Source organism: Falco rusticolus, chromosome 8, assembly GCF_015220075.1.
Source record: "Falco rusticolus isolate bFalRus1 chromosome 8, bFalRus1.pri, whole genome shotgun sequence".
In the NCBI taxonomy this organism is placed as follows: domain Eukaryota; kingdom Metazoa; phylum Chordata; class Aves; order Falconiformes; family Falconidae; genus Falco; species Falco rusticolus.
In genome coordinates this window covers 28,924,372-28,950,972 of record NC_051194.1, presented here as the reverse complement: position 1 = coordinate 28,950,972, position 26,601 = coordinate 28,924,372, and the positions used below count along the sequence as shown (strand labels likewise).

Genomic DNA, 26,601 nt, shown 5'->3' with positions numbered 1-26,601 from the left:
GTGTAGATTTTTTTGCTGTAGCTGCTCTCAATTTTCTGGAAATATTTTTCCTGAAGGACAAGTGTGAGGAAAATACAAAGTAAATCTGAATATAACATTCATCTATACATTATTAACAATGCTGTAATAAAATAGAAACAAATACATTGCATTATATTTACACCACAACAAGGCAGAACCATACATGTAATCTATATCTTTCAGTTGATTTATATAGCTTCTATAATGTGATACCAACACAACAAAATTATGTATTCTGCAATACAAATATTCCAAATTTTGCTTTGCTTTACTAAATGGCGAAAATAAGTAGCACAGATGTTTTCCCTAATATCAAAAAACAAGACATTGCTAATTATTTTTTGCACTTTTAATGAGTCTAGAGGCTTACAATCGAGTTTCATTTCTTATTGTAGCTCTCAAAACAATCCTGTTCATGTAAGCAGACTGTGTTGATTTCAGTAAAGTTAATTAAAATTCTTGAGGTTAATGAGATTAACTAAATAAAAGGAGGGAAATGTAGTATTCATTTGTATCTAGAATCCATTGATATGCTGTAACTTTACCTAATTAAACATATTGTTTATAGAGCTATATGAGGTCTAAACTAATTGTTTTCCCCCCTCCACTTTTGAGATGGTGTAAGGGGAAATGGAACAAGAGGGGGTAAGTAAATACTTGAGTGAAGTACGTGAAGGGAAACCAGAGTTTCAGTGCTGAAAAAAATCCTTCCAAAAGAAGATATTTGTATACTGGGGACTTCAGAAAGTGCCTGTCCTTGGCTTTGGTGTGGTGGCTACAGTGCCGTGCTGTTCCTCATGTAATGGAAGTGGCTGGATCAAAAAGGACTGCTGAGTTCTTAAAAGAGCTTTTTAGTGATTTTTTTTTTTCTTTTGTTGCTGTGCTGCGTATTCTTCTTATGGCCATAATTGTCTTAAAAAGAAAAAGCTTAAACCTCTAGAAGTCTTCAGGAAGAAGGTTCCAAGTGAAGGAATAAAAACTCCATGTTTCAAAATTAAGTATTACCTTGTAAATACCCAGGAGGGCCTGACCAGTCTGGTGACTGGGTGGAGGGCAGCCCTCCTCCCTGGGGGCACCAGTGATGGCAATAGTGTATTTTATGTTTGAGTTGTTGAAAACTGACCCAAAGTAATGCTGGAGTTAGAACTGCTGTGGTGGAAGTCTACCGTTCACTTGGCTTCAGAAATGGGTTGTGTTACGTAAACAACGTTTGTGTGTTGGCATAGTGTGGTTTTTTTGTTTTCTGCATTTTTCCTGATTTCCTGAAGAAAAATTACACCATACCCAGAGAAGGTGCAAGGCACAGAAAGCCAAAGAAAACTTAAATGTTTGCAGAAAAATATTTCAGTGTCTTCTTCTAGATGGCAGAAATCTGCCCTCTAGGATAATCAGCTAAATGAGAAGGCATGTCTCTTTGTATTTATTTTATTTTAAATTACACCTCCAAGTACCTTATTACTATCTTAGTAACAGAAGTTTGACTGTAAGTTTTATATTCTTTCCTAGTAGTGTTCAGTGGCAAATTCATCTTTCAAATGGGTTCATTTTGCATTGCATACATTACTAAGTATTTTTGAGTGATCATTCTACTAGAAATTAATAAAAATTTAAAAACAGTAATTCCCTTTCTGTTCCCTGACTTGAAATGCAAGGTCTGCCTGATCCCAGAAAATTGTCCGTTTTCCACCCTTTTAATTTCTATGTATCAACTCTGCCTGAAACTTTTATTAGAATACGCATGACATATTTTTCATTTAGGAGTTAAAAATTAATTAAAAAAGAAAATATAGAGCTCTTCATACTATACTGTGTTGTACAACTTTGTAAATAACAGTTGAGGCCTCAATCAAAGATCACTTTAAGCTATATTTGCGTTTCCTAGGGGTTGAAAATGGAGGAATACAATGTTGGGCCTTACACACAGTTGCAAGTGCTTTGAAGGCTCTTGTATGTTGTGTTAAACCAGGACTACCTTATAAACATAACTACTCGCTTTCTTCGCTAATAAATAGATCTGTTTTGCTTCAGTGAGCTTTGTATTTTAGGCATCATAGACAGTTACATTTAGCCTGTAGTCATCAAGCCAAGCTCCACTTTTGTAGCCTGTAGTCATCAAGCCAAGCTCCACTTTTTTCAGTAGTACTATTATTATTTTTAATCTTTGAAGTGTACTAAATTCAGTTGGATTACATGAGTGCAAAGGAGAAGAAAAATGAGGCTTGCCATGACCAGGAGTGATGTCTTTGGTATGGCAGTATGTTCACAGCCCTGTGAGAGTCTTAGGAGTAAACCATTTCTCAGTAGTTTTCATTTTTTATTATATTTTATCTTATCTTTGCTTTTGGTTCAATAGATGTCCAGAGTCCATCAGACCTGAGACTGTGCGGCCGTGTCTTCTCCTCTGCAAGAAAGACTGCATTGTTACGCCTTTCAGTGAGTGGACTCGCTGCCCAACAGCATGTCAGCCTGGTAAGCCTTTAAGAAGTCAAGATTTGGGAAAAAAAATAGAGAATTGCCCTAGAAACATGCAGTAGTTGTAGCTCATGTCAGTCTAATAATTTTATGGGCATTTGTCTGAACGACTTGCAGTGTTGTTGACACTAATGTTGTTGGGATACTTGTGAGCAGATTTGGAGGTGTAAGTTCTTTTTACCTGGAATAAATTCCTTTTGGGCTTCTGCCTTCAGAGTCAGAAGTCCAAGGTCCCAGCGCTGTATGGCTATAAATGGAGTTGCTTTATTGTATGAAGTTTATTTCTCCTGACCAACCAATACATACAGGGCTGTGCAGTTATCTCCTGTGCTTCATGGCTTTTCAAGGACCATACGTGTCTTTGATCTAGTTGGTTAGCTTTTGTACGCCAAGCGTTTAGGAAAGTTTCCTTATAATGATCTAGTGGTTTTTGTGACAAATTTGTGTGTTTCATTAATTGTTCTGATGAAAGCCTTCTCAGTTATCGGAGTGTTTCATTGTTGTTGGTGGCTTCCTTGCCCTTCAAAGATTCTCAGTGGATGCTCTGGCATACTCCTTGTTAGATTTCACAGGAAAATGAGTTGCTTTCTAAAACAGTGAATCCTGTTTTAATTAGCAATTTATTTTTAGACTTTAAATGGGCTGATTATGAAGAAGTAGAATAAATTACCTGGTAAATTACTTTGTTTATTAAATAATAGTCTACAATTAAAATGAGAAGAAATTAATTATTTAACCTCCTTGGCAGTGTTATCATTTTAATATAATTCTAAATTAAAACTTCTTAGATGGGGGAGTTTGCTTTTTGCTAAATCTGTTATTGATATGGCTGCATTGCAAGTTTGGGGTTTTTTTTAATTTGCATTGTGCAATTAAAACCTCAGCATGATAATGAAATTTCAAAACCACTATACATATGTGAGTTGTTAGGAGTTTTGGGGTTTTTTTATAGAAAAGTTGTATTTAATGAAAACAATATACAGATGGTGAATTACTAAGCAGATCAAGCAGGCACAGGTATTGCCTGGCAGATTTAAAATTAAATGTGTACCAGCATAAGATCAGAACTTAGACAAACATGCAATCACTAAATCAGCTTTACACAGAACTTTACCAGTTAGGCTGTTTGTAGTTTATCTGAGAAAATGCGTCCAACTTTACTATCTAACAATAAAAAAGCTGACATTTTCCCTACATTTAAATGTCATCAGACAACTGGCTGTCTTTTGGCGAAGGATTATCTCATACTTCAGAAGTGTAGGCAGCGGTGAACTTAGGGCTATAACAGATGGATGGACAACATAATTCACAAAAGAAGTGCAATTGAATCCAAACACCTGTTGGTGAGGCAGGAACAGAGAGGTTGCTGCAAGTTATTGATTCTCTGCCATTTCAGATACTTACAGGTGACAACTGTCTACCTCAGTCTTCTATAATATATCTGTTTTAATGGGTCTTTGAGGATAAATCGAAACAAGAATCAAAGAATCGATACAGAGGTTTCAGAATATGAAATGGTTTGAATGAGCAGCATGTAGATTTCCCTTTGTCACCCGCTTTCCTGGTGGGGAAGGTGTCCTGGGGAGGTAACTGATTTCAACATGGGTGATGTGCTCTCTGATCTGTCAACATAGATTTAAAATGGGGAGATTAAAAAAAGCAAGTACCTGACAATAAATACATTTTTCATCTTCCTACTGAAAGTGGATGGTATCTATAAGTACCTCTCCTTTTCTGGCCATTGGTTGTCCAGGGGGAAGGTTAGAAATTTCACTGTTAGGTAATTCTCTTAACAAGTTTACATGAAATATTAGGTAGTAACTGTCCTGTTTATTTCCCCGTGCCTTAAATCAGATTTGAAGCAAGATGAGGTGCAAGTGGATTAAAATGCATGGCATGCCACAAAAAGAAATGCCAGTGACCTCTACTTCGTGTTAGAGAGCTTCTGTCAAGGACCTGCCACTTCCAGTTCTCCTAAACAAACACTCAACCAGAGCTGGTCAAAATTGAAGACTTACCCCTTCAAAAGCTTTTAACTGTACAAAAATACAGGACGCAGCTCTGATTTTGGTGACTAAAATCTTGGAGAATCTGTCCTTATTTGACTGCTCAGAGTCTTGTGTTGACCAGACTCTGTCTTTCCGTCTGGTCAGGGGCAAAGGGCATGGAGCTGAGTGTTTAGTGTAAAAGCTGGACCAGGCATAGCACAATTGAGAGTAGTCAACAGGGATTTTGTCCCTCACCTGAGAATAGTGATGCACCTTTCCACGCCCTGGGCAGAGTACTGGGGAAGACCTGGGGATCAAATGCAGAAGAAGGAAAGGTACAAGAGCAGGGGAGGCATGAGAAGAGTGGATTGATAGAAGGAGTCATATGGCTCTGAGCTGTACGGAGAGGAGACTGGAGGCTGGTGGGACAGGATGTGGGAGTGGAAGCAGAAGTGAGGCAACCCCAAAATTCTCAAACAGCATTATCCAAGTTGCAAAGTCAAGGACATAGAAGTGTCATGGTTTAATCCCATTGGGCAACTAACTTCCCACCACAGCTGCTTGCTCACTCCCTCCTGGTGGGATGGGAAAGATAATAAGAAGAGTGTAAGTGAAAAAACCATGTTGAGAAAAAAGTTTAATAAGTAAAGCAAAAGCTGCACCTGCAAGCAAAGCAAACGAAGGAATTCATTCACCATTTCTTATGGGCGGGCAGGTTGGTATTCAGCCATCCTCGGGAAAGCCGGGCTCCATCACACATAACCATTACTTGGGCAGACAAATGCCATCACCGTGAGTGTCCCCCCTTCCTTCTTCCTTGCTGAGCTTATATACTCAGCATGTCATTCAGTGGTATGGGATATTACTGGGGTCAGCTGTCCCGGCTGTGTCCCCCCCCAGCTCCCTGTGCAGCCCCATCCCCCTCGCTGGTGGGGTGGGTGAGGGGCAGAAAAGCCCTGGGCTCAGCAGTAATGAAACATCTGGATTAGCAACACTGTTTCCAGCAGAAATCCAAAACAGAGCCCCATAGGAGCTCCTATGAAGAAAATTAACTCTACCCCAGCCAAAACCAGCACAATATTTCTCTGTGGCCTTTTTATTACAGAAAAAATATGTCCTAGAATTACTTACCAGAGCAAAGCTTTTCAAGGAGTGCTTGACGAAAATGTTTCAGATAAAAATTCACTTTATTTTCTGTGTGTCCCCTGGCACGGGAATTAAGGTTGGGTTTGGATCGTGGGTGGCCAGAAGGTGTTGCCAGCTGCAGGTGAGGCTGTCCTACCCTCATGTCCCCCCTTCAGAACTCGTCAAAGCCTCATCGCTGTCACCTTTGACTAGTTTTCTGCTGTCTCAGAGCTAAATAGCTTCTAAATTTGGCCCTGAAATCCTGGCTGGGTTCTCCTCTGGACCTCTCTCCCACTTTTCTATACATCTCCTTGGCTGTGTGGTGATGCTCTTAATTACAGCTGTAGGTGCCAGGGGAGCTGTAAGCACAGAAACAGAGCCAGCCAAAGCCAGCGCAAGAAGTTAAGATGGTCTTGAGATCCTGAGGCTTGATTTTTTCAATGGCCAAGCCATCATACCCATGCTTGAAATCAGCTGAAATTTGGCTTTAAAAGGACAGTCCTACATAATGCTAATACTCTGGAAAATCAGGCTATATCAATTTTAAATGAGATATAAAAATTATGTTCATTAGCATTTGTAAGGAATGCTGTAGAAAAGCCAATGAGGAAATTCAATTTTGAAAATGGGGTTTGAGTAATGTGCAATAAATGTTGAGGATAATTTAGTTTCTTGAGGTGGAGAAAATTACTGTGGGAAGCTCATTTAGATTTGGTACTGAGTAATAGGGAGGAAATGGCTAAGATTCTAATGGTGGTAGATAATTTGAATGAAAATCATCACAAAGTGATAGAGTTCATGATTCTTAGGAGAAGGGAAGGATGGCAGTATCAGTAAGACACTTAAAAAAAAAGATGGACTTCAACAAACTGAGAGAATTGGTAGCTATACCTCTTGGAAACATGTTCTATGCAAACGGGAGTCTAGATGTCCTGGAAGCTACCAAAAAAATCTGTAACAAAGGGTGGAATCCCTACTGGATTCTGTGTTCTGTCCTGAAACTACCATAGTAACAAATGAGTAGCGCAGGGGAACAAGGTATGTGTAAGTCTGTATATGATATGCATGTTCAAGCTTCAAACCATGAAGAGAAAACATCAAACACAGCTAGAGAAGCCCTTTATAACATCATCAGTGCTCAGAATTGTTTTTCCTTTTTGCTTGTCAAATTGTTTCACAAAAATTAGAAACAAGAAATGGAGAATGCAAGTTGCACTGTAAGAGGATATTAGTGAACAGCAGTTACATGAATGGGTTAAAAGTAATGGAAAACTGAATGACATATATGCCCATTACTTTCTGAGAAACAAGGGAAACACAGCATAGGGAATGTGCAGTTGCTGCTGTTGTTTCCTGTCTGCATCCAGGAGAGGAATGGACTAAAGAATAAGTATTTCCATAAATTAGATGTTCCCATGTCTGTAGGGCTGTATGAATAGAGAAGGAAGTAATGAAGTAACTCCAGAGCATCTAGCAACTGTCTTCTGGGTGAGAAATTGCAAAGTCACTAAGAAACTAACTAAAACTTAGTAATACCAAGACAAACCAACCAACCAACACCCTCTCCCTCACTGGCCCCACCATCCCCTCCAAAGAAAAAAAGGTCAAGGAAGTTGTAGAAAACCACCAGAACAAGTTATTACTTAAGATATAAACATTTCAAGGATCAGATTCTAATAAACTGGCCAGTATGGATTTATTGAGAACAAATCATGCCCAAGAAATTTAATCTTTGTTTTTGACAGCGTAGCTGCTCTAATTAAGGGAAGTAGTAGATTTTTGACACATTAAACTTTTATCAGGAAGCTGAGGAACAGTGACTGGAATTACATCACTGTTAAATGGGTACTCAGCTGCTTGAAAAATAAGAGTCTGTCTCCTTTACTGCCTGCCATCAGGTATTGGTACGCATTGGTAAGATCCCACGAGCCTTCTCCTTTCCAGGCTGAAGATCCCAGCTTTCCTGGTCTCTTTTTGAGTATCAGATGCTCCAGTCCCTAGTCTTTGTGGCCATTCACTCGACTAACTCCAGTATGCCCAAGTCCTCCTCCTGGGAAGCCCAGAACTCAACATGCCGCCATCCAATTGTCTCACCAGTGCTGAGTAGAGGGAAAGGATCACCTTCCTCAACCTGCTGATGATGGTTTCCTTAATGCAGCCCGGAATGCTGTGGCCCTTCTTTGCTGTAAGGACACATTGCTCCCTCTGGTCACCTTGTCCGTCAGGACCCCCCTGTCTGTCTCTTCAAAGCTGCTTCCAGTTGGTTGGCTGATAGATGTCCACTGTTCATGATCAAACTGAAACGTAACCCAATGGGAGTCCCACAGAAAACTCTTCTAGCCCCAGCCCTATGTGATATTTGTCTGAACAGCTTATGTGCTTGAATAATAACATTAGTGGATGGTGCGGAGCTGAAAGAGGAAGCAAAGACAATAGACAATATATTAAATGAGATTTAAATAATTGAGAAACTTCTCAAAACATGACTTGGGAAGGAAGAGTTGATTGCACAAAGACAGAATGGGCGGTAAAGACATAAGTACTGTCTCAGGCTCCTTTGGAGATACGATGAACTACAAAATGAATGCAAGACAACAATTTGAAATGTTAAAACTCATAATGGGCTTGTCAAATTCATGTAGTATGTGAAACAACAAAGGCGTTCCTGTACTGGGTGCAGGTGAGGCTGCAGGTGTCATTCCTTGGGCACAGTGTTGTAAGAAAGCAAGCAATGAGAGGTCATGACTAGGACCTATAAAGAACTGGGGTTCCTTAGTTTAGAGAGAGGAAGACTTAGAGTGGATACAAGCTGTTGGAATTTCATAAACGTTATGCATCAGATGATAGGGATAAACTTTTTTAGCAGCTGGGGTTAGCAACCTCCTGCCAGGTCCAAAGTCCCTTTACGGTGATCTTACCACAGGGGTAGCACGTGCCTGAGTGAGGACTTCTGTAACTTGCTATTTTTAGAGCCAGTCATTTTTACTGGATCTGTACTTGTACTTTGTGTTCATGGTGTGACTTTTCCTACGTTTTCCTTCTGCTCTAACGCACTGTAATCTTGCTACTGCAGCTTTGGCCTTATCTTGAACTGGAAAAATTATACTTGTAAGTGAGCTAATGTACACACGGCTTTCCTCTCTCAGACAAATTTGATGAAGTCCAGTATTAAAAGATGTTTACCTGGTCTGGAATCCTTTCTAGAGTTCTGCTGAGTTCCCTTTTCAGTTTTCTAGCGTCTGTTTTTGAAGCATGAGTACAAGTAAATACTAATGCTGTACACACAGGTTAGACCAGCTCTCTGTTTGTACTTGCCACTTACACAGCCAAGGATTGCATTTGTTTTAGATATACAGATATATAGATAAATCTTAACCTTGTCTTTCATCCTGCATTCTGTACTGTAGATTTTGTGGACTGTGTTTCTAGATGGATTGATCTTGCATTGACTCAGATTAAGTAGAGAGTTAGCCTCTGTTGGTCACAGGGGTTTTCCTGTGAGGAAGTTATCCTCTATAATTTCTAGACCCATAAAAATGGGTTACTGGTAGCAGCCTGAGACCACCAGAATGTGTTTTTCAGAAATAAAACCTTCTGTGATGACAATTTGGTTTTTTGGTTTTTATTCTTGTCTCCTGTTCAGGTGTTTAAGTATTTGCTCATACTTATTTTTTTGTCTGATTTGATGTTCTGTGAAATAGACATTTTTTTGATGCATCTCTTAGGCTGTTGATCTATCAACATTCCAGGTGCTGTTTTGCTGAACTACTGGTAATTTCAAAGCAAGTTATGGTAGCTTTTGATCCAACGTACCATTCCTTCCCTTCATTGGGTAGTACCAGAGTGCTCTTAATTTCAAAATATAAACAAAACACAGAGCATGTTTTTGACCAAGATAGCTAGATCACTAACTCGGGGTGCCAACTGTGTCTGAAAGGCAATATTTTTCTTTATTTTATAGGCAATGCCACTGCAGTTAAGCAGTCCCGGTATAGGATTATCATTCAGGATGCTGCCAATGGGGGACAGGCATGCCCAGACACCTTGTATGAAGAAAGAGAATGTGAAGATATTCCCATCTGTCCAGTGTATAGGTAAAAAGACTGGAATCAATCTTTTGCTAGTGGGTGTCTGCTTCTCCAGAAATGACTCGTGTGATTGTCCTGCACAATTCCCACCAGAAAACAACACAATACTGAAAAATGCAGTTACGGACAAATAATGTACCTTGCAGAATTTGTAAAAGTAGAGTTCAAATTCGAGATTTCAGTATATCTGGCATCATCAGAACAAGCACCAATAAACACAGCTCCTATAAATGGTAACCTCAGGGTACGATGTGTTTAAGGAATCTATTACTGGGAACTCCCCCCTCAGTGTATCTAAAAATCAATGCAAGCTATTTTGGGACCACAAGCACTCAACTACCTTAATCATAATTGTATGCTTATTGCAGAAACTCTTTTCTTTTCCCCAGATGCACTCACTGCAGTGAATAATATGCACTTTAAAAAATTCTGATTAGACAAATAGTACAATAGGGCAATTACTCACCACTCTTCATTAAAATTCTGTGATCCATCTGTTATACAATATTAGTAAATAGAAAAGCATTATATCGTTGCCTATAAATCTTCAGCCCACACATCCTGTAGGACACAGTCTCAGAGCAGAGCAGGGAGCTGAAGGTGGTGCCAAAGCAGGAACCGCACCACTCAGCTCTGCCTGGCTCCGTACCACATTGTGCTATGGAAAGCTGCTTTCTCGTGTTCTTGACTGGCACATCCTAACATTGAAAGCAGATTTGGAACAGCATCAGTTGTATGAGAACAGGCTTGCAGGATGACAGCCTGATTGCAAAGCCCACTGAAGATGTTTGCCGTGTATTTTATGTAACTTTGAACCATGCCCTACAAAAATGAGAAAGGGAAATGGAGGATGATGTGGCTTTCTAGAAGGTGAACTTTGCATCTGAATTTCAGTTCACAATGCTTATTTCAGGAGTATACAACTTTTTGACTATTTTTCCTTAAGTCTCCACAGTATACAATAATTTGTAACTGAAGTTTTTGCCTGGACGTGTTAACCATTTTCCAGTTTTAACCACTTAATTGTTAACCTTTTCCTCTTGCAGGTGGAAGGCACACCACTGGAGTCACTGTGTGCTGGTACCAGATTCAGTGAGACAGGGTGTGCCTGGATATAATGAGGCATGTGGACATGGTTTGCAGTCAAGGGGTAAGCTTTCTCCATGCAGCCTCCAAATGTTTAAGGTGTTGGAGCGTGGCATTTAAGTAGGTCTTTACGCTTTTACAGCGTCTCATTTGGAAACTGAGTGACTGAAGCACGTCAAGTGTTTGGGAAGTGGACCCATTGTATAGTTTTGCTGTTGTGCTGGACATTAAAGTACCAATAACACGATAGTATGTTTGGAGCACAGGAGTGGATTCATGCCTGGTATTCAAATATCTTTTGCAGTAACCTTCTCTTCTGCCTAAAGGTGAAGCACATGGGCTTCTATCTATCTATCTATAGGCATCTATGAAGTAATCTGTTCTTGGTGCTAAAAGTGGAAAGGATAATTTCCTCATGATTTTAAATTTTACTAATAATTTGCCTGAGGCCTGGTTTTCATCAAGATTATTGGGTAAAGGCTTTGGGCTCCTGCCCTTGGCATAATTAAGCACTTGGAAAATACAGTGATCTCATTGTCTGAACAAGTGTTGAGAAGAATTTCACTGTTCAGAGTATGTGATCAGACTCTGTAGTGGTTCCTGCAGATGGCTGAAGATTTGGCTGTTATCAGTCTCCTGGGAAATCTAACGAAACCTTTAACAAAAGGTTATTTTTATTGAAAAAAAAATTACTATACAGGTATGCTAACTGAAGAAACTTGACATAATAATTTACTCCTTCACAAGGGTAGAAACTATTCTTTAAAGATGAAATGAATTTCTTATATAATCTAGAAACAAAGGAAAAGAAAGAAAAGCCCTGACAGTATGTGGGCTGTATCTGAAAGAAGAAATGTGTTTTAAACTAAAGCTCAAAGGAGTAAATATCTTTAACTACATTTTGACCACAGGCCTTTCCACAAGTTTTTCAAAGAGAGGCCTGTAAATCAAGGTGTCCTAAAATGCATTCCTCAATCTCTGTGTGAAGGGATGGTAATCTTCATGCTCCAGTAGGTGCACAAACTTTGTATTAATCTTATTCTGACAGAATTTGCAGTATAAAACAAGAGTATCACACTTATTTTTACTCTGTGGAGAGTCCGCCAAAAATTACTTAGGCTATGTGCTGTTTTGGAGTAATCACAGAAAAGGAATCTCAGCCTGGTGGATTTAAGCAAAAATTGTTTCAGTGCCACATTCACTTCTTGTAATTAACTTTTTGTAATTAACTGTGGTATTTTAGAAGCTTTGCTTTTTGTAATTACATGTAGTGGTAGAACCAATCTGCTAGGTATTATTGAGGATGAGTGGGGTTTCAGAGAAATGAGTTCTCAGATGAAATCCATGGAAGAAGATTTTAAAGATATTTCCTATGAACAAAATAAGTGATCTCCATGGAGAAGGCAGTTGAAACTAAGCTGCTAACTGACCATATTGCTGCTGAAAGAAAAAGTTGCTGGATTTTCTGCGATTCTGTATCTTATCTATAGCAGTGTTTAGTAAAGGAAACTTTCATAAAGCTGCTGTTCATACCTTACCTTGCTTCTGCTTGATCTCCTCAATAGCAGCTAGCATGTGTGAAGAGGTGCTGTGTGACCACATGGTCAGGGAGGAGCCATTTACCCAAGGGCGGCGTTTGCTTACATGCCTTGCAGGGTCTGGTCAGCTTGTAGACCTCGACACTGGAGGACTTCTGATCCTCTCATTCTTCACTGTGAAGGGGGTCTTTGGAGGTATTTTTCAAGTAACATGTGAGGGGAGGCTAGAGACTTGGGCTTCTTCAGCCTGGAGAAGCATCTAATGGGAGTGAGGTTCACAGAGAAGATGGAGCCACACTCTTCCCAGAGGTGCACGGTGAAATGACAGAAGGTAATAGTCAGGCTGTAGTGAGGGAAATTCTCAGATTGCCTGGAGAGACTGCAGATTCCTTGGACATACTGAAAACTCAACTGAATAAGGTCTTGAGCAGCTTTTTCTAACTTTGAGGTCAGTCCTGCTTAGAGCAGGCATTGGATCTTCAGAGGTCCCTTCTGTTCTAAATTATATTGTATGATTCTGTGAGTCTTTGGGTCTTTTCAGGGAAGTTTGTGCCATCAGTGGAAGAATGCCAGGTGTTACAGATAGATGCTTTCCTGCAATAGGCAGGCACCCTACAAATGGGTTTGCATTTGAGGTATCACCAGCATGCAGTAGTTGGCTTGTATAATGTGTCAGTGTCTTAAGCCAGTAAGTGCTTATTCTCCAAAGAGTATTTATATGAATTCGCCTATTTTCTTTTTTACCATATAACGGCAATTACCCTTTTACCACTGAAGATAACGATGTCCAGAGGTGTCCCCCCCCCCGTCCCCCCCCGTCCCCCCCCCCGTCACCAATCATTCTGTGATTCTGGGATAATTAGTCTTGCTGTTCCCTAGAGCACCTATTTTTAGATATTTTTTTTTCCTTTTGCTGTCCATATCCTGTCATGTAAATAAGATTTCAGTTTTCAATAACTGTCAAATTTAGCCAATTATATAAGGACATTTAATTAATATAAATTATTTCTAAAGAAAGAAAGCATGTTTATGTGTACCTGTTTAGAACGATGACTGTACTGAGGGAAAATTAAGTCTGAAATTACTTCAAGCTCCATTCTTTCTCTAGGCTAGATTCTGAGATAGATACTTACAAATCTTGTTCCATGAGTGTTTTCACTGAAATTGCACAACGTACTATATAACATGCAGAAGAGATCAGGATTTGTCTGTGAATAATATGCAGAACAGCCAAAGAGATGACAGCTGTCTGAAGCTGCAGTTTTCATGGCTTTATCTTGGAATGATATTACACTAATTACAACAACCTTTCATTTTGTGTATCAGCTTCTGTGGACTAACGTATTCAGAAAACAATCATGCAGGTAAGCGAAAAGCAGCGTTTAGAACTAAGAAATATAGTTGTTGCATAAACTTCATTAAGGCATGATTTGCAAAATGCCCCTGAGATAGGGCACTCAAGAGTAAAACAGGGTGGGGATGTTACTGTTGCTTGACAGTGACATAGACAACATTTCTAACAGTAAAGGGAAAGCTTTACAAAATTTTATATTGGTATATAGCTGTCATTTTCCTCGACAAGTGACTAATTTACTAGAAGATGTCAAGACTGTGAGAAAAGTAGCTGCACATGGGTCGGGGCAATCCCAAGCACAAACACAGGCTGGGCAGAGAATGGATTGAGAGCAGTCCTGAAGAGAAGGACTTGGGGATGTTAGTTGATAAGAAGCTCAACGTGACCTGGCAATGTGCACTTGCAGCCCTGAAAGCCAACTGCACCCTGGGCTGCGTCACGAGCAGCGAGGCCAGCAGGGCGAGGGGGGATTCTGCCCCTCTGCTCAGTGCTCAGGAGACCCCACCTGGAGTACTGTGTGCTGCTCTGGGGCCCCCAACATAAGCAGGACGTGGACCTGTTGGGGTGAGTCCAGAGGAGGCCACGAAGATGATCAGGGGGCTGGAGCAGCTCTCCTGGGAAGACAGGCTGAGAGAGTTGGGGCTGTTCAGCCTGGAGAAGAGCAGGCTCCGGGGAGACCTTACAGCGGCTTCCAGTGCCTACAAGGGCCGCCCAGAAAGCTGGAGAGGGGCTTCTTACAAGGGCGTGTAGTGATGGGACGAGGGGGAATGGCTTTAAGCTGGAAGAGGATAGGGAAGAAATTCTTTACTGTGAGGATGAGACACTGGACCAGGCTGCCCAGAGCAGCTGTGGGTGCCCCATCCCTGGCAGTGCTCCAGGCCAGGCTGGATGGGGCTTGGGGCAATGTGGTCAGGTGAAAGATGTCCCTGCCAATGGCAGGGGGTTGGAACTATATGGTCTTTAAGGTCCTTTCCAACCCAGACCATTCGATAATTCTGTGAAAATTGCTTCTGCTTCGGATGCCCTTCAGTGACTTTACTGCTCTCTCATGTTAGTGATGGAGGATCCTTCAAAAAGGACCTCTTCCTTCAGTGCTGCCATAAGCAGCCACCTTAGTCATTTACATTTTTGGGGAAAAAATGTGTTGCTCATTACAAGGGATTGTTAAGGTTTAATTAGGGGATGGAAGCCAGTTTTAAGCATGTGCCTTTGAAGGCTACTTCAAAAGCCATTGATAAAGTAAATAGGTATGTGTTACAGGCCAGGCTGATGTAATGAGACTCCACTTTAAAAACTGGTCTTGGAAATACACTGACAACACGGTTATGAAAAAAGTAGTTACTTTCAAAAAGAAAGGAAAAGTTGCAGCAGTGGAACATGTCATGTCTTATTTCTCCTGATCCTGCCACTTCTTCACTGTGATTCATTTGGGGGATTTGACCACATCTCTCCCCATTAATGAGACAGTAAGTCCATCTCAGAGCTGTAGCTTCCTGTCACGAGAATACAGAACAGAACAGCAAATATTTTCGGAGAATAATTTATCGATTTATGTACAGGAAAACAACAAACCCACCAATGCAGTAATGAGAAACTACTCCTCTGCTTTAGATAAGTGCGCTCTCCCTAGCTCACCTAAGGTCATGGGGTGGATCAATACTGGATGGCCTCACTGGGCATCTGAATAGAATATCTCTTTTGGTATGCTCTAACTATCAGACCACGTATGATGTATTTCTTTCCTTCTTTAACCAGGTTGTAAATTCACACCATGTGGACTTTGCTAAGATGGTTGATGTTAAATGTAATCTCTTTCACTTGAAAAGTCGATCTGTGAATTGACAGTGAGAAAGTAGAATGCAGGTTGCACCAGACTCAAGCAATTTAAGATTCCTGTCTCCTTCATTGCAGGTTTCTGGCTCTTGCGCTGGAGCTTCCTGATAGCTGGAAGGATGCTGCAGACAAGACTGGTTTTAGACTGTGATGCAGATTAAACCTTTTATCATTATGAGAACAAAAATTGTAACAAACTGCTAAGTTTTTGGAGTGTGTCTAAATGCAGCGATAGTTCCAGTAAAATCTTCTATAGGCAGAACTATGATTAGAAACATAATTTGTCATAAATTAATGACTAAGTCAACATGAGTTCTGTACTACACAAGGGAAAAGGTGAATTTTGGTATTGCCTGTTAACATTACATCTACAAAAATATTCAAATGGGCATCCTTTAGCTGTATTATCTTGTGTATTTCCAATTGGTAACACAGTAATAGCCATATACATTACTGTTGTTTCTGCTGAAATTATTTTTAGGTAACCTGTTTATAATGAGATGTGCCATCAAAAAAGCATCAGTGTTACCTTTTCTTTTTTTCTCATAAGGTAGTCACCCAACAGTTCTTATTCCCCGTTTTGTAGGTAGTTAATATTACTGCTGATTAGCTAAATTAACAGATACATTCATTGTAATTTGGCCTGCAGAATGCTTTTGCACAGAATTAACAGTTTCAGGAGGTACATATTAGAATCTTGTTACAATTTACAGGCTAGAGGCTATGCGATAACCTAAAGTTTACAATGAATATATTTATGATAATAAACATGGCAAAGACACGGACTGCTTCGGTTAGCTAGTGATGTTTTATGGGCAGTGCTTTGTGGTGCAGTCCTATGTATAAATCTGTCCAGCTGATAGTGGCTTACCTGTAATCAGTAGCTCCCTCCCATATTAACTTTGCCTGGTAGGACAATGGCACCTTGAGCCTTTTTCTGAGGGATGCTGGGCATTCATTAGGTTTTTCAGTGTTTTTTCTGATTATACTAGTCTAGGGTAATGGATGGTTGAAGGGACACGAATGGAAGCACAGAGCTGCTCTTGAGTGGTCCCAGCTGGTGTCATGGTCTGGAAGACACCTGCTTGGCAGCTGATGGCATTGGTAGCAAATAGTTGAGGGAAAAAAATAATGAACAGGGTGAGGACAAGAGCCGAGTCCTGTTTGTGATACATTTGAAAGGAACGATTCTGAAGCGAAATCTGTCTAGGATGCAGATTGAGGTTTGGGCATTTGCCTTTCTAGGATGGAGTGCATCAGTCTGTTATCAGCCATGTCTGCCTGGGGCTTTGCCAACACTTTACTGATCTAGCCTCTCCACATCACATTGCAAATTCATAAAGTATGTGTTTTCTGTATTGTTATTTTCTTGACATTGATAATGCATTTTTGAGCTTATAAACAGATGGAGAGTAATAAGGAAGAAAACAACCAAACCAGAACTGATTTACTATTTTTTGTTCTTGATAATAATTTCTTCCAATGACAAGGCAGTGGGCCGGAGGTTAGGCAATAAGGTAAGTGGGAAGCAGCACAGATAATACTCTCTTGACTTCAGGAGGACATAGAATCCAGTCCCACCAGACAATCTCCTATGTCCAATAAGGAAGTATGACCTAGAGAAATGCAGGGGGAGGTGGTTGTGCAGCTTGTTGAAAAACACATTCAGAGCTCTGTTACCAGTTAGTTACTGTCAACCAGGAAGGCCATTAGAAATGGCATCCTGCGGGGCACACATACTTGTGACTGTCCTCAGTATTTTCACTAACAGAGTGTATAATGAAATAGAGGGTACCACTATAACACATCTGGGTAATTGTAGTTAGTGAGTACTTTGAAGGGCAGGCCAAAAAATACACGTTAGATAATTTTGAGCATGCTCTGAAATCAGAAAAGTGAACTTTTCATTAAAGAAAAAAAATGTGCAGCACTCACGCTACGTAGCAAGATGGGCAGCGGTACTGTAGAGGAAAATCTGGAATTGAGAGTTATGGACTACATGAGTAGCATTATACTTTGTAAAAAACCACCCATCTTAAAATCATGTATTTCTTACGTTTTCCTTCTGATACCCAAGTTCCTGAAATTTATTCTTCTGATTCCTAAAATAGAATATTTTTAACAGGTAATCCACCCTTTTATTGTTGTTTCATTACACTTTCTGCCACTGTAAATAATGACAAACAATCAAGGTCAAATAAAAACATCAAAACTTTCTCTTGAATAATTCCTATTCCTGGTTTGCCCATAGATTCAGAATAGATTAGGAACCTTTTTTCAAAATACCTAAATTTCATTAACAGAAAGAAATGAGGCATTTAGGAGTCTTAAGCTCTAGCGAATACCAGTGAATGAATTAAAATCTCTTGAACTTAATGAAACTTTACCCTTGATTTTGCATTTTTTTTTAAAAAAAAAATCTTCATTCTTAGTGAGCGATGTATATCTGTACACAGAAATTGGAGAGATTTATCACTGCAGTATGCATATTGTATTACATGAGTCTGGATTGTTTGTATCTAATGTCTGTCAGTTTACCTGTAGGCTTCGATCTTTAAATTATTTCCCAAAGCCTGGGTTTAATTGTGGATTTGATAGTAGATTAGATTAAAGCAAAAATGTGTGACTGCTTCACAAAGGGGAAAACAAGGAAAAATTAAGGAGGAGGAGGCAAAAATACAATACTGGTGTTATGTATGCATGTATGCATTCTTTGTCTTTCCTGCACTAGAGAAATGAGGAAGTTATCCTCTCTCAAACAGATTTTCGGTGGGATTTATTTCAGTTTTGGAACATTAGAATTGAGAAGCATAGGGGAAGGGACAGATGAGGCTATGTGAGATGTGATGGATCAATCTCTGTAGGGCATTTTGTGGCTGCCTTGGAGATTCCTGCAGTTTAATTTATGAGAAATAAAATTGCCTGCTTGTATAGAAATCGTCCTGGGCTAATTTCTTCAAACCTGGTGGCATAGCAGAGTTGTCTGTGTAAATATGTGCATGCCTATACTGGAGTCTGCAGCTGGGCACTGGTTTGGGAAATGGAAATTCATCCTCGTATTGTATTACATGCCGCTGATCTCCAGGTAATGTGTTACTGTAGACCAATTTTTCTTTCCTTGGGTCTTAGTTGATAGGACAAGGGGAAGAAAGATTGATACTGATTTTCCAGTGACAGGTTGTTCACAAAAGAGTGATGGTGGGCTACCCTCCTTTTTTCATGGGAGATGTCAGCAGGCATCACACGACGCTTAAAACAGTGCTACTATATTTCAGTCTGGGTCTGGCCCAGCTTCCACCTCAGGTGTAGCTGCTGCAAGGTTATTTCATAAGTGGTAGGAGAATTGGCATGACATTACTTTATGGTTGCTAACTAATAGCAAGAAAGACTCCAACTCATTTCTGTCACTGTAGCCTTATGCCAGCAACATAAAAACTGAGGAGACTCTTAGAGCATTTGTCCTGACAGCAATCTACAGTGCAACATTTTATCCAAAGGCAACTCAGTAATCTGCAGACTTCCTGTAAAATAAAGATGATGAAGACTGTGTCAGATAAATTATGTATATTTGATTTCCTTCAAAAGCAGAACTGTTATATTCCACTCTGTGGAAGGAAATAAGCAGGCTTTCTAGTTTAACTATACACTGTTCCTATGTGATAAACAAAACAAATATCAGCACCTTGGTACCACACACAGCATTTGTTTTCTGGGGGAAAAAAGTCTTGATCAAGTAGAAAAGTCTTTTGAAGCTAGAAGGCTTGAACACTGAAAATGTATACTACAAGCGTGTACCAATAGAGGGATTGTTAAAGAACAAAATAATGAGAAGTAAAGCAGAGGAACATCAAAGCTTGCCAGGCTATGCATTTCTGCCTTGATTAGGAGGAAGGAGGGAAGAAGGGGGGAAAGAAGGTTTTAGATCAATAGGAAATGGCCCGATCACCTCAAAGTCAAAGACAGCGCCATCCAAATGTGTACAATTTACAGGAACTGCTAGAGCATCTCAACCATAAAAGTCCCAAATGATCTGACAGTACTCACACCATATTTATCAGGTACAGAGAGTGAGCTGAGATCATCTTATCTGAAGGAAACTCCTTTTAAAATGTAAGGGTAGATAGATTTTCATTTTGTCTTTCATCCCTCTGATTAAGTTCAGCTCTCTTTGGTCCTCCTAAGATTTCTTTCATCTAGTGTGTAGTCTGTATGATCTAAGCAACTATCATTGGTGAAAGTCGTTTTTGGGGTCCTTTTTTAAATGATGAATTGTCATTAAACAGAGTATAGTAGATGAAAGAGGTCCAAGGAGAACCAAACTGTGCTGAGACTTACTCGGGAGGATGAAAGACATAATGAGAGATATAATGAAGAGCAATCTCCCCCTCAAACTGGAGACAGGCCCTTCCAATTATGACTTGTTTTTAGTACCAGCTTCCAGGGAATTAAAATCTTAGTTATGAACAGTTGGTTCAGACTTTTGTACAATTCTTGAGAATTTTTATTATGGGAACAATGGGCCTGGGTGGTCATGTTATGTGCATGGTTTGTGCAGAGCATGTTATGAACTATAACAGAAGCCTTTTCTGTGGCCACGGGTGGGTTGTAAGTAGACCTGATCACACAGCCCAGTGTGCTCCTTATCAGAAATATAGGAGATGTTTAATCCTAAAACTCTGTGTTTTGTTGACTTAGAACCTAAAACATGAGGGTTTATGATCCTTAATATTTTATATGAGTTCATGTAACTGTCACTGTAACTGCCTATAAACATACTTGATTTTTTTTCATGTTCTTCCTAATCTTTTGGCCTCTGTGTCTGGCATATTTCAGTTCAATGGGTTGACACTGCAGTGAGTAAATTGTTTTACTTTCTTGATGATTTTCAATTTAATTGAATTATTCTTTGTTCTTGAGACATTTGAGTCCCATTTGGTCTCCTTTTTTGTTTGCTATTTTATTTAAAACCTTCATGTCCCTCTTGTTCACCTCTCCATGTTGCAGGCAGTCTCATTCAGTACTGATTTAGATCTACTTCTGCTTTTATAAAATTTTAATTTCCTCCTTGTCACAGTTGTGCTGTTTACAAATCCAAGGATAATTCATGTCAAAGCTGCTGTGGTTCATAGGGAAATTGTTAAGGATTCATCTGAGCCAAGCAGGGTAAGATCCACGTTCTCTGGCAAATGGCCTTAAGGAGAACTTTTCCTCAGGTAGACACTTCAAATGGAAAACCTTGAAGTGTGACCTAAAATATTAAAAAGGTTTTATACTATTGTTTTTGGGAAAGCACTAGGGGTGTTACTCTCCCAGTCGTTACCAGAATAATCGCTTCCTTGTCCATAATGATCTCAGTCAAGTGTAATACCAAATTGTGAGAAATTCTGGAGTCCTTAACTGGAAGGATAAATACTGGCTGTTATTCTCACAGTACAATAGTACCAAAGGGGCTCACTTTGATATTCATTTTACCTAGCTGAAGAAAGGGACGGGTCTGGGTTGAAATGCTGATCCTGTTTGGATCTGTGTAATATTAAAGCACTGTGTCAGTTGTTTGGACACCCCCCTCCCCCCAGAAAAACAGAAACCCAAAAAACTCAACAAATAAACTAACCCAACTGTTGGTGAAAGAAAAAAGGGAGATGTTGAAAGGAATGCAGTTTGATTTATAGCAGATATTGTTCATTGTCAGGCTGCTAAGGTTTGGACTGCCTGGGGACTTTCCTTCAGAGGAACTTGGTAAAAGTTGAGGTTTGTGTTTTCCTATATTCTGCATTAGTTAGAAAGCATTTCTTACTGAAAATTGTTGATTCAGGTTTCTTTGAATAATTAAGCACTAATATTCAACATGAAAATTAGCGTCCTAAATGGCAGAGCTCATCAGTGTGGCTTGCTATAAATCTCAGGCATGAGGTTTGTTAAATGTGACATACCAGAACAGTGCAAAAGGAATCTTGATATCATGTTCCTTGACTCTGAATTTGTATATTTATGTTACCTCAATAGCTTTATGTCTGCAGTAGAGCTTTTAGACATGAGATTTCAGTAGAATAAATGAATAACCTTGGCTCAAACTATCTTTCAAAATTCACAGCATCTTCCTTTCAAATGCATGCACTAAAGTGACAGGAGAGTAACTGGAAGTGACAGGGATACTTATGAAGTGCTTGCACTTGTGAGAATATGTCAGGTAACTGTGAAACAGTCAATATTACGTTTGCTTTATGTGTTCAGTGGTGCTCTTTTCTGTTGCCACTGTTTCTAAATATGTCCAGAAATATTAAGAATACTGAGCAATGTGTTTAGCACTTTCTAAACTAGCCTGATGATTGCAGCAGTAATACTTCCAAACATTTTTCCTGTTGGAAACACCCCTTCTCCCCTGTTGTTAACAGTATTGTCATTGACTTGCTTCTCAAAAGACTCAGGAGAAGACTCCATCTTCTTTATCTTATAATAAATCAAGAGAAACTTCATCCAAAAAATTGGAATTCCACGGGATTAAAATTGCTACACAAGAAAATGCCACCTCTATACTTTGATGGCAATAGATAGTAATGAAAAAAATGTCGTGTTCTAACAAAGATTTTTCTAAAGTCAATTTTTTTCCTGGCAGCTGCGAGTTTTGCCTGGTGCATGCATCATTTATTAAAGGATTGCTTATATTGGCTTTGTGAAATAAGGAAAGTTTGGAATAATATATTGAGATATTTGACAGAGTTTTCCAGAAGTAGGATATTTTGTAATGTCAAATTTGAATCTTGGATCTGAAGGCTTGTAGCAATGTTACTTTTTACAGATTTTCTGGTTAATTCTGGTCAGTACTGTTGTTCCTTAATTACAGTTCACTGAAGTTTCAGTCCTGCAATCATATATTTTCTTCTTTGATATGTGCCCTGAGGTGATTGACATTTCTTCGAGTTATCTCTTTTCTACTGTCTTTTGGATATTATCTTTTTCATATATATATTTATATATTATATATAACTTTATCTTTGTTTTTATTCTGGTCTTTGTGTAGATGAAGGAAATGCCTGAACTAGAGGTACACAGTATGAGGGAGTCTAACTGACTTATTAAAATATAATAGGCTTGTAGAAGGACATCTTCTTCAGCATTTGTTGAATTTGGAGTGAAGGAGATCAGGATGTCCTCAGGGGGATGTATGACATGAGAGAACAGCGCTCCCAACCACTGCTGTATGATGGGAATATATGGGCTTCTACAGCCTTTGTTCTTGCTGAGTGTGAGCCTTCACTGCTGGCTGGCTTTATTCCTTGTGCTCTGGGAGAGCATCTTAATAATAGGCACTTATTAATGATATTTGAACAAATCAAGTGGAAATTGGTCTGCAGAGCTGACTCACATGCAGACATGAGCTCTTGTGAGAGGTTGAGGGATGTAGCTCTTCTTGTTGCATTTTAACTCCGAGAGCATGTGATGTCATCATGGCAGATGTTCTTTGGGCACATTGGGGAATTTGTGGGGCAAGTCAGATGCACCATGCTTGTGAGAAGTTGCTTTGACCAGCAGGTGGTTTTTCAGTACCGCTTTGAAATGATTGGTTAGTGGAACATTTAAAAATCCCTGCCTGCAAGATTTTGTGCGTGAGTTTTGTGCGGGTGATGTTGCTGGTGAAGTTGCATGTGAGCAAACCTCCAAACAAACAGGGAATGCATTTGTGCTTTAAAATAAATAGGTATCTTCAGTGCCTAGTTTCATGGAGTATAAATTTTCATGTAATCTAAGCACATCTGCTCATAATAATTAACTTCTGTGGTATATGAAAGGAAAAGCTACATCAGCTGGATGGTATGACGAGATGGATTGCTTTCTATCTGTTCAGCATAATGATTAATTGTAGCGTTTATAGGAAGATGGCTGCTTTTTATTCATTTTTGGGTTTAGATCATGTATCCTGCTTTCTTAAGCTTATTTAAATGTAAATACTCTGCAAATCTGGTATGAAAGCATAAACTTTCCAATTTTAAGTGCTTTGATGAATAACAGGCCAAAATATGTCTCTGCTTAAATTGTCTTATCTGAAGACTTTGAAAGATGCCTGTCTTTCCTAGTGAGATGAATTTCACAGGTAAATGTAAATATTGAAAGTAATCATGAAAGAAATTTAGAAGGATTATGGAATTTCATTTGACCTTAAGAGCTGGTGTTTCCAAGGGGCAAACTTAATAATAATGAAACATTAGCAATTTGTAGTTGGTCCTGTGGTTTTGCAGGTTGTAAGTATTTACTATGAGTGAAATAATCATGTGATGTGTTTCCAGAAGTTAAATACACTTAATTCTTGGGCTTTAGTTCATTAAAATTTGAGTATATGCTTTGTGCAATGCAAACTTCCTGGTTCGCAGAAATAGTGATGGGTATATGAGTACAGCTATCAGTTAGTGCTAACCTGTCTTGTAGGTTCATCAGGGAACACACTGATCCTGTTGTATTTTCTCCCAGTGCAGTTGTCGTCATCTTCCGTTACTTGAAAACAGGTTACTGTGTGTTGCATAGATGGAGGTCAGCCACAGGTTTTTATTGGTCTTGAGTTTGCATGGTAATAGTGGTGGAACCAAAGGAAATGATGTGTGGAGAGCAGTTACTGAGCAAAAATCTGAAACTTGGGTAAAGCTTCAGGAGGTGTGTACAGAATTTAGCCTACTGCTTAAAAATCTTTCTGGGTTGCTGAAATCATATTGATTAAATGATAAACAAAGTACTTTCTTGAAATCTCATGGTGACTGGCATAAACTCCCTGATTGAATTATACTGCAAACAGAACACTATAAGGGAAAATGTCTTTACCAGTTACAGTTAATATTTTTTTTTAAGGTTTTCTTATTAAAAATTCCATCCCAGGATTTTCTCAGAAGATAAAGTAGACTCAACAAAGAAGTTAATGCAAAAATAAGCTATTGCAATGGCATCAATGAACAGATAAAATAAGCAAATAAGCAATTTGCAGATAGAGAGTCAACATCCCATGAAATGTTTATAAAGGTAATATTTAAGATCTCATAAAATCAAATTGTATTCAGATACAATAACAAAAGTCGGTAATAAAACAGTGGTGAATCAGGTCCAGAGATAATCATAAAGAAAAAGGCTGTATTTGGTTTCAGAGGTTTTCTTTAGTGCTAAGCATGCTATATGTTTTTACGGCAACTCCACCCAATCTTTGCTTACCCAGTTACTCATGCTTACAGTGTGCACATACGAATCAAACTGCTAAAGGCATGTTCTTTTTGATGCAGTGCAATTTAATTATTAAGAAAGTCATTTGGATGTCATTTAGGATTCACAGTGCTGAGCGTTTTTAGGATTTTTGTCCTCAAGCAAACAAGCTATTCTAAAATGAGGCTACTGTTCTTGGTTTCCTTCCCCAGAGCCTGTCAATCTATTACAGAAAGAAAGTTGATGCATTTAACTTTTTGGTTTTGATTGGTTGTGTGTGGTAGTTGTTGTCTGCTGGCTAATTACTTGTTCCAATATTTTTGTGCAAATCACGAATAAGCTGATGGGCCTATATTTCCATATCCCTCATCTTAAATAAAAAATAAAAATAAATAGAGCCGTTAGAAGGATAGGCAGAGTGTTTGCTGGTAAGTTGCACTTCATCCGTGAGGTCTCACAGATGCTCATTTCTGACACATCAAGAGTGGTTTCTACAAGTTTGTGAGAGCCAGGATTCATTAGGACAGCCAGTTTCAACGAAGCTGGTTTATCCTTGACAGCCCTTACCCTGAAACGGGACCGAGGGGCCGGAGGTTTTGCCTTTTTGTAACCGCTAATTGTAGCGCTCCCAGGACTGCAGCTGATCCACTCAGTGAAGGGTGGTGCAAGCTTGGGCCGGTTTTGGGGGAGGTGGGGTGCGAGAGGGGAGAGTGTCCATTTTTTACCACGTTTGCAGAAGGATCCTTTGTTACCTTTAATGCCTGTTGTTAATTCTGATTTTTGCATGCTCGTGCTCATCTTATGCTATTCTGCAGCAACTTGACCTAGTTTCCACCTTTTTTTTTTTTTGTTTGAGGGCAGTGAGTATCTTTTGACTGAGCTTAGCTGATCTCCCATATGCGGGTTTATCCCTGCCATGATTGGGCCCGTTCCCTAACAGCAGAGCTTTCACTTTGGGGTTTGCCTGTTTTCTGAACTGCACCTTTCTTCAATTTTCTTTTCTCTACCAGCCCAACCTTCCAGGACACCTCACTTAGCTTTAATGCAAATATATTTATATCAATGTATTAGTCTATGTGCCCATCCCAGCTGTTGTGTAATTAACGGTCATTCTCTTCCGGCCTGCCCTCCACCCTGAGGTTCTCCATTGGATCTTCCTCATGGCTTACAGTCTAGCTGGTTAGAGTTTACTTTGTCCCCATCCCAACAGAACAGGTTCCACCGAATGCACCACTACAACAGTTTATGAATTGACTATACTCTGTTCTTTGTTCCTGTAGCATCAAATAGAGTGGTGTGGATGGTGTCCTCCTGCTGGCTCATGAGCTCACCTCTTTCAAGGTCCTTTTTCCAGCATAGCACAGATGTTCCTTTCCCTTTTAATCATCAACCAGGCCTTCAGTAGGTCAGTCGTTCTTTATAGATTAGCCCAGAGACCGAGAAGTTGTATAATTTGTAGGGAAAATAAAACCTATCATCATCTGCATTTCCTTCCAGAAGAGCTGTACCCCTTTATGTTACTGTTCCAGTCATGTGAATTCACCTGTTAAATATTGGCTGCAACAGGGTTTTCACTCAAAAATACCTGTTAAAGTGATAACTGCAACAGGGTTTTCACTCAAAAATACCTGTTAAAGTGATAACTGTGTAAACATTTTCAGTCTGTTTTTTACAGCTTTGTTGAATAAAAATAGCCTTACTGTGAAACCTCAGTTATCTTAGCTGAAGTGTAATGTAAAGATGATGGAGCAGCTGTCACAGCTTGGGAGAGGGATGTGGGTGCATCATTGGTCACTGCCTCTGGCAGTGCTGGGACAAGGTACATTAGGCTGTCTTCTTGTGGGGGAGAAAAATCGGGTCCCATTTCTTTATTTCCTTATGTAAGTTACTCTGAAAAGAATAGTTTTTATTGGTAG

At 39.5% G+C, this 26,601-nt stretch overlaps 1 protein-coding gene across 1 annotated transcript in view; it reads left to right on the top strand.

Moving 5' to 3' along the window:
• The window catches only part of THSD7B (thrombospondin type 1 domain containing 7B), a 269,315-nt gene that overhangs the window by 124,621 nt on the left and 118,093 nt on the right, over window positions 1-26,601 (top strand). Inside the window, exons 10-12 of the mRNA XM_037398576.1 lie at window positions 2,375-2,490; window positions 9,568-9,700; window positions 10,741-10,844. Coding sequence (XP_037254473.1) covers window positions 2,375-2,490; window positions 9,568-9,700; window positions 10,741-10,844 — 353 coding nt within the window. The remainder of the gene's footprint in view (window positions 1-2,374; window positions 2,491-9,567; window positions 9,701-10,740; window positions 10,845-26,601) is intronic.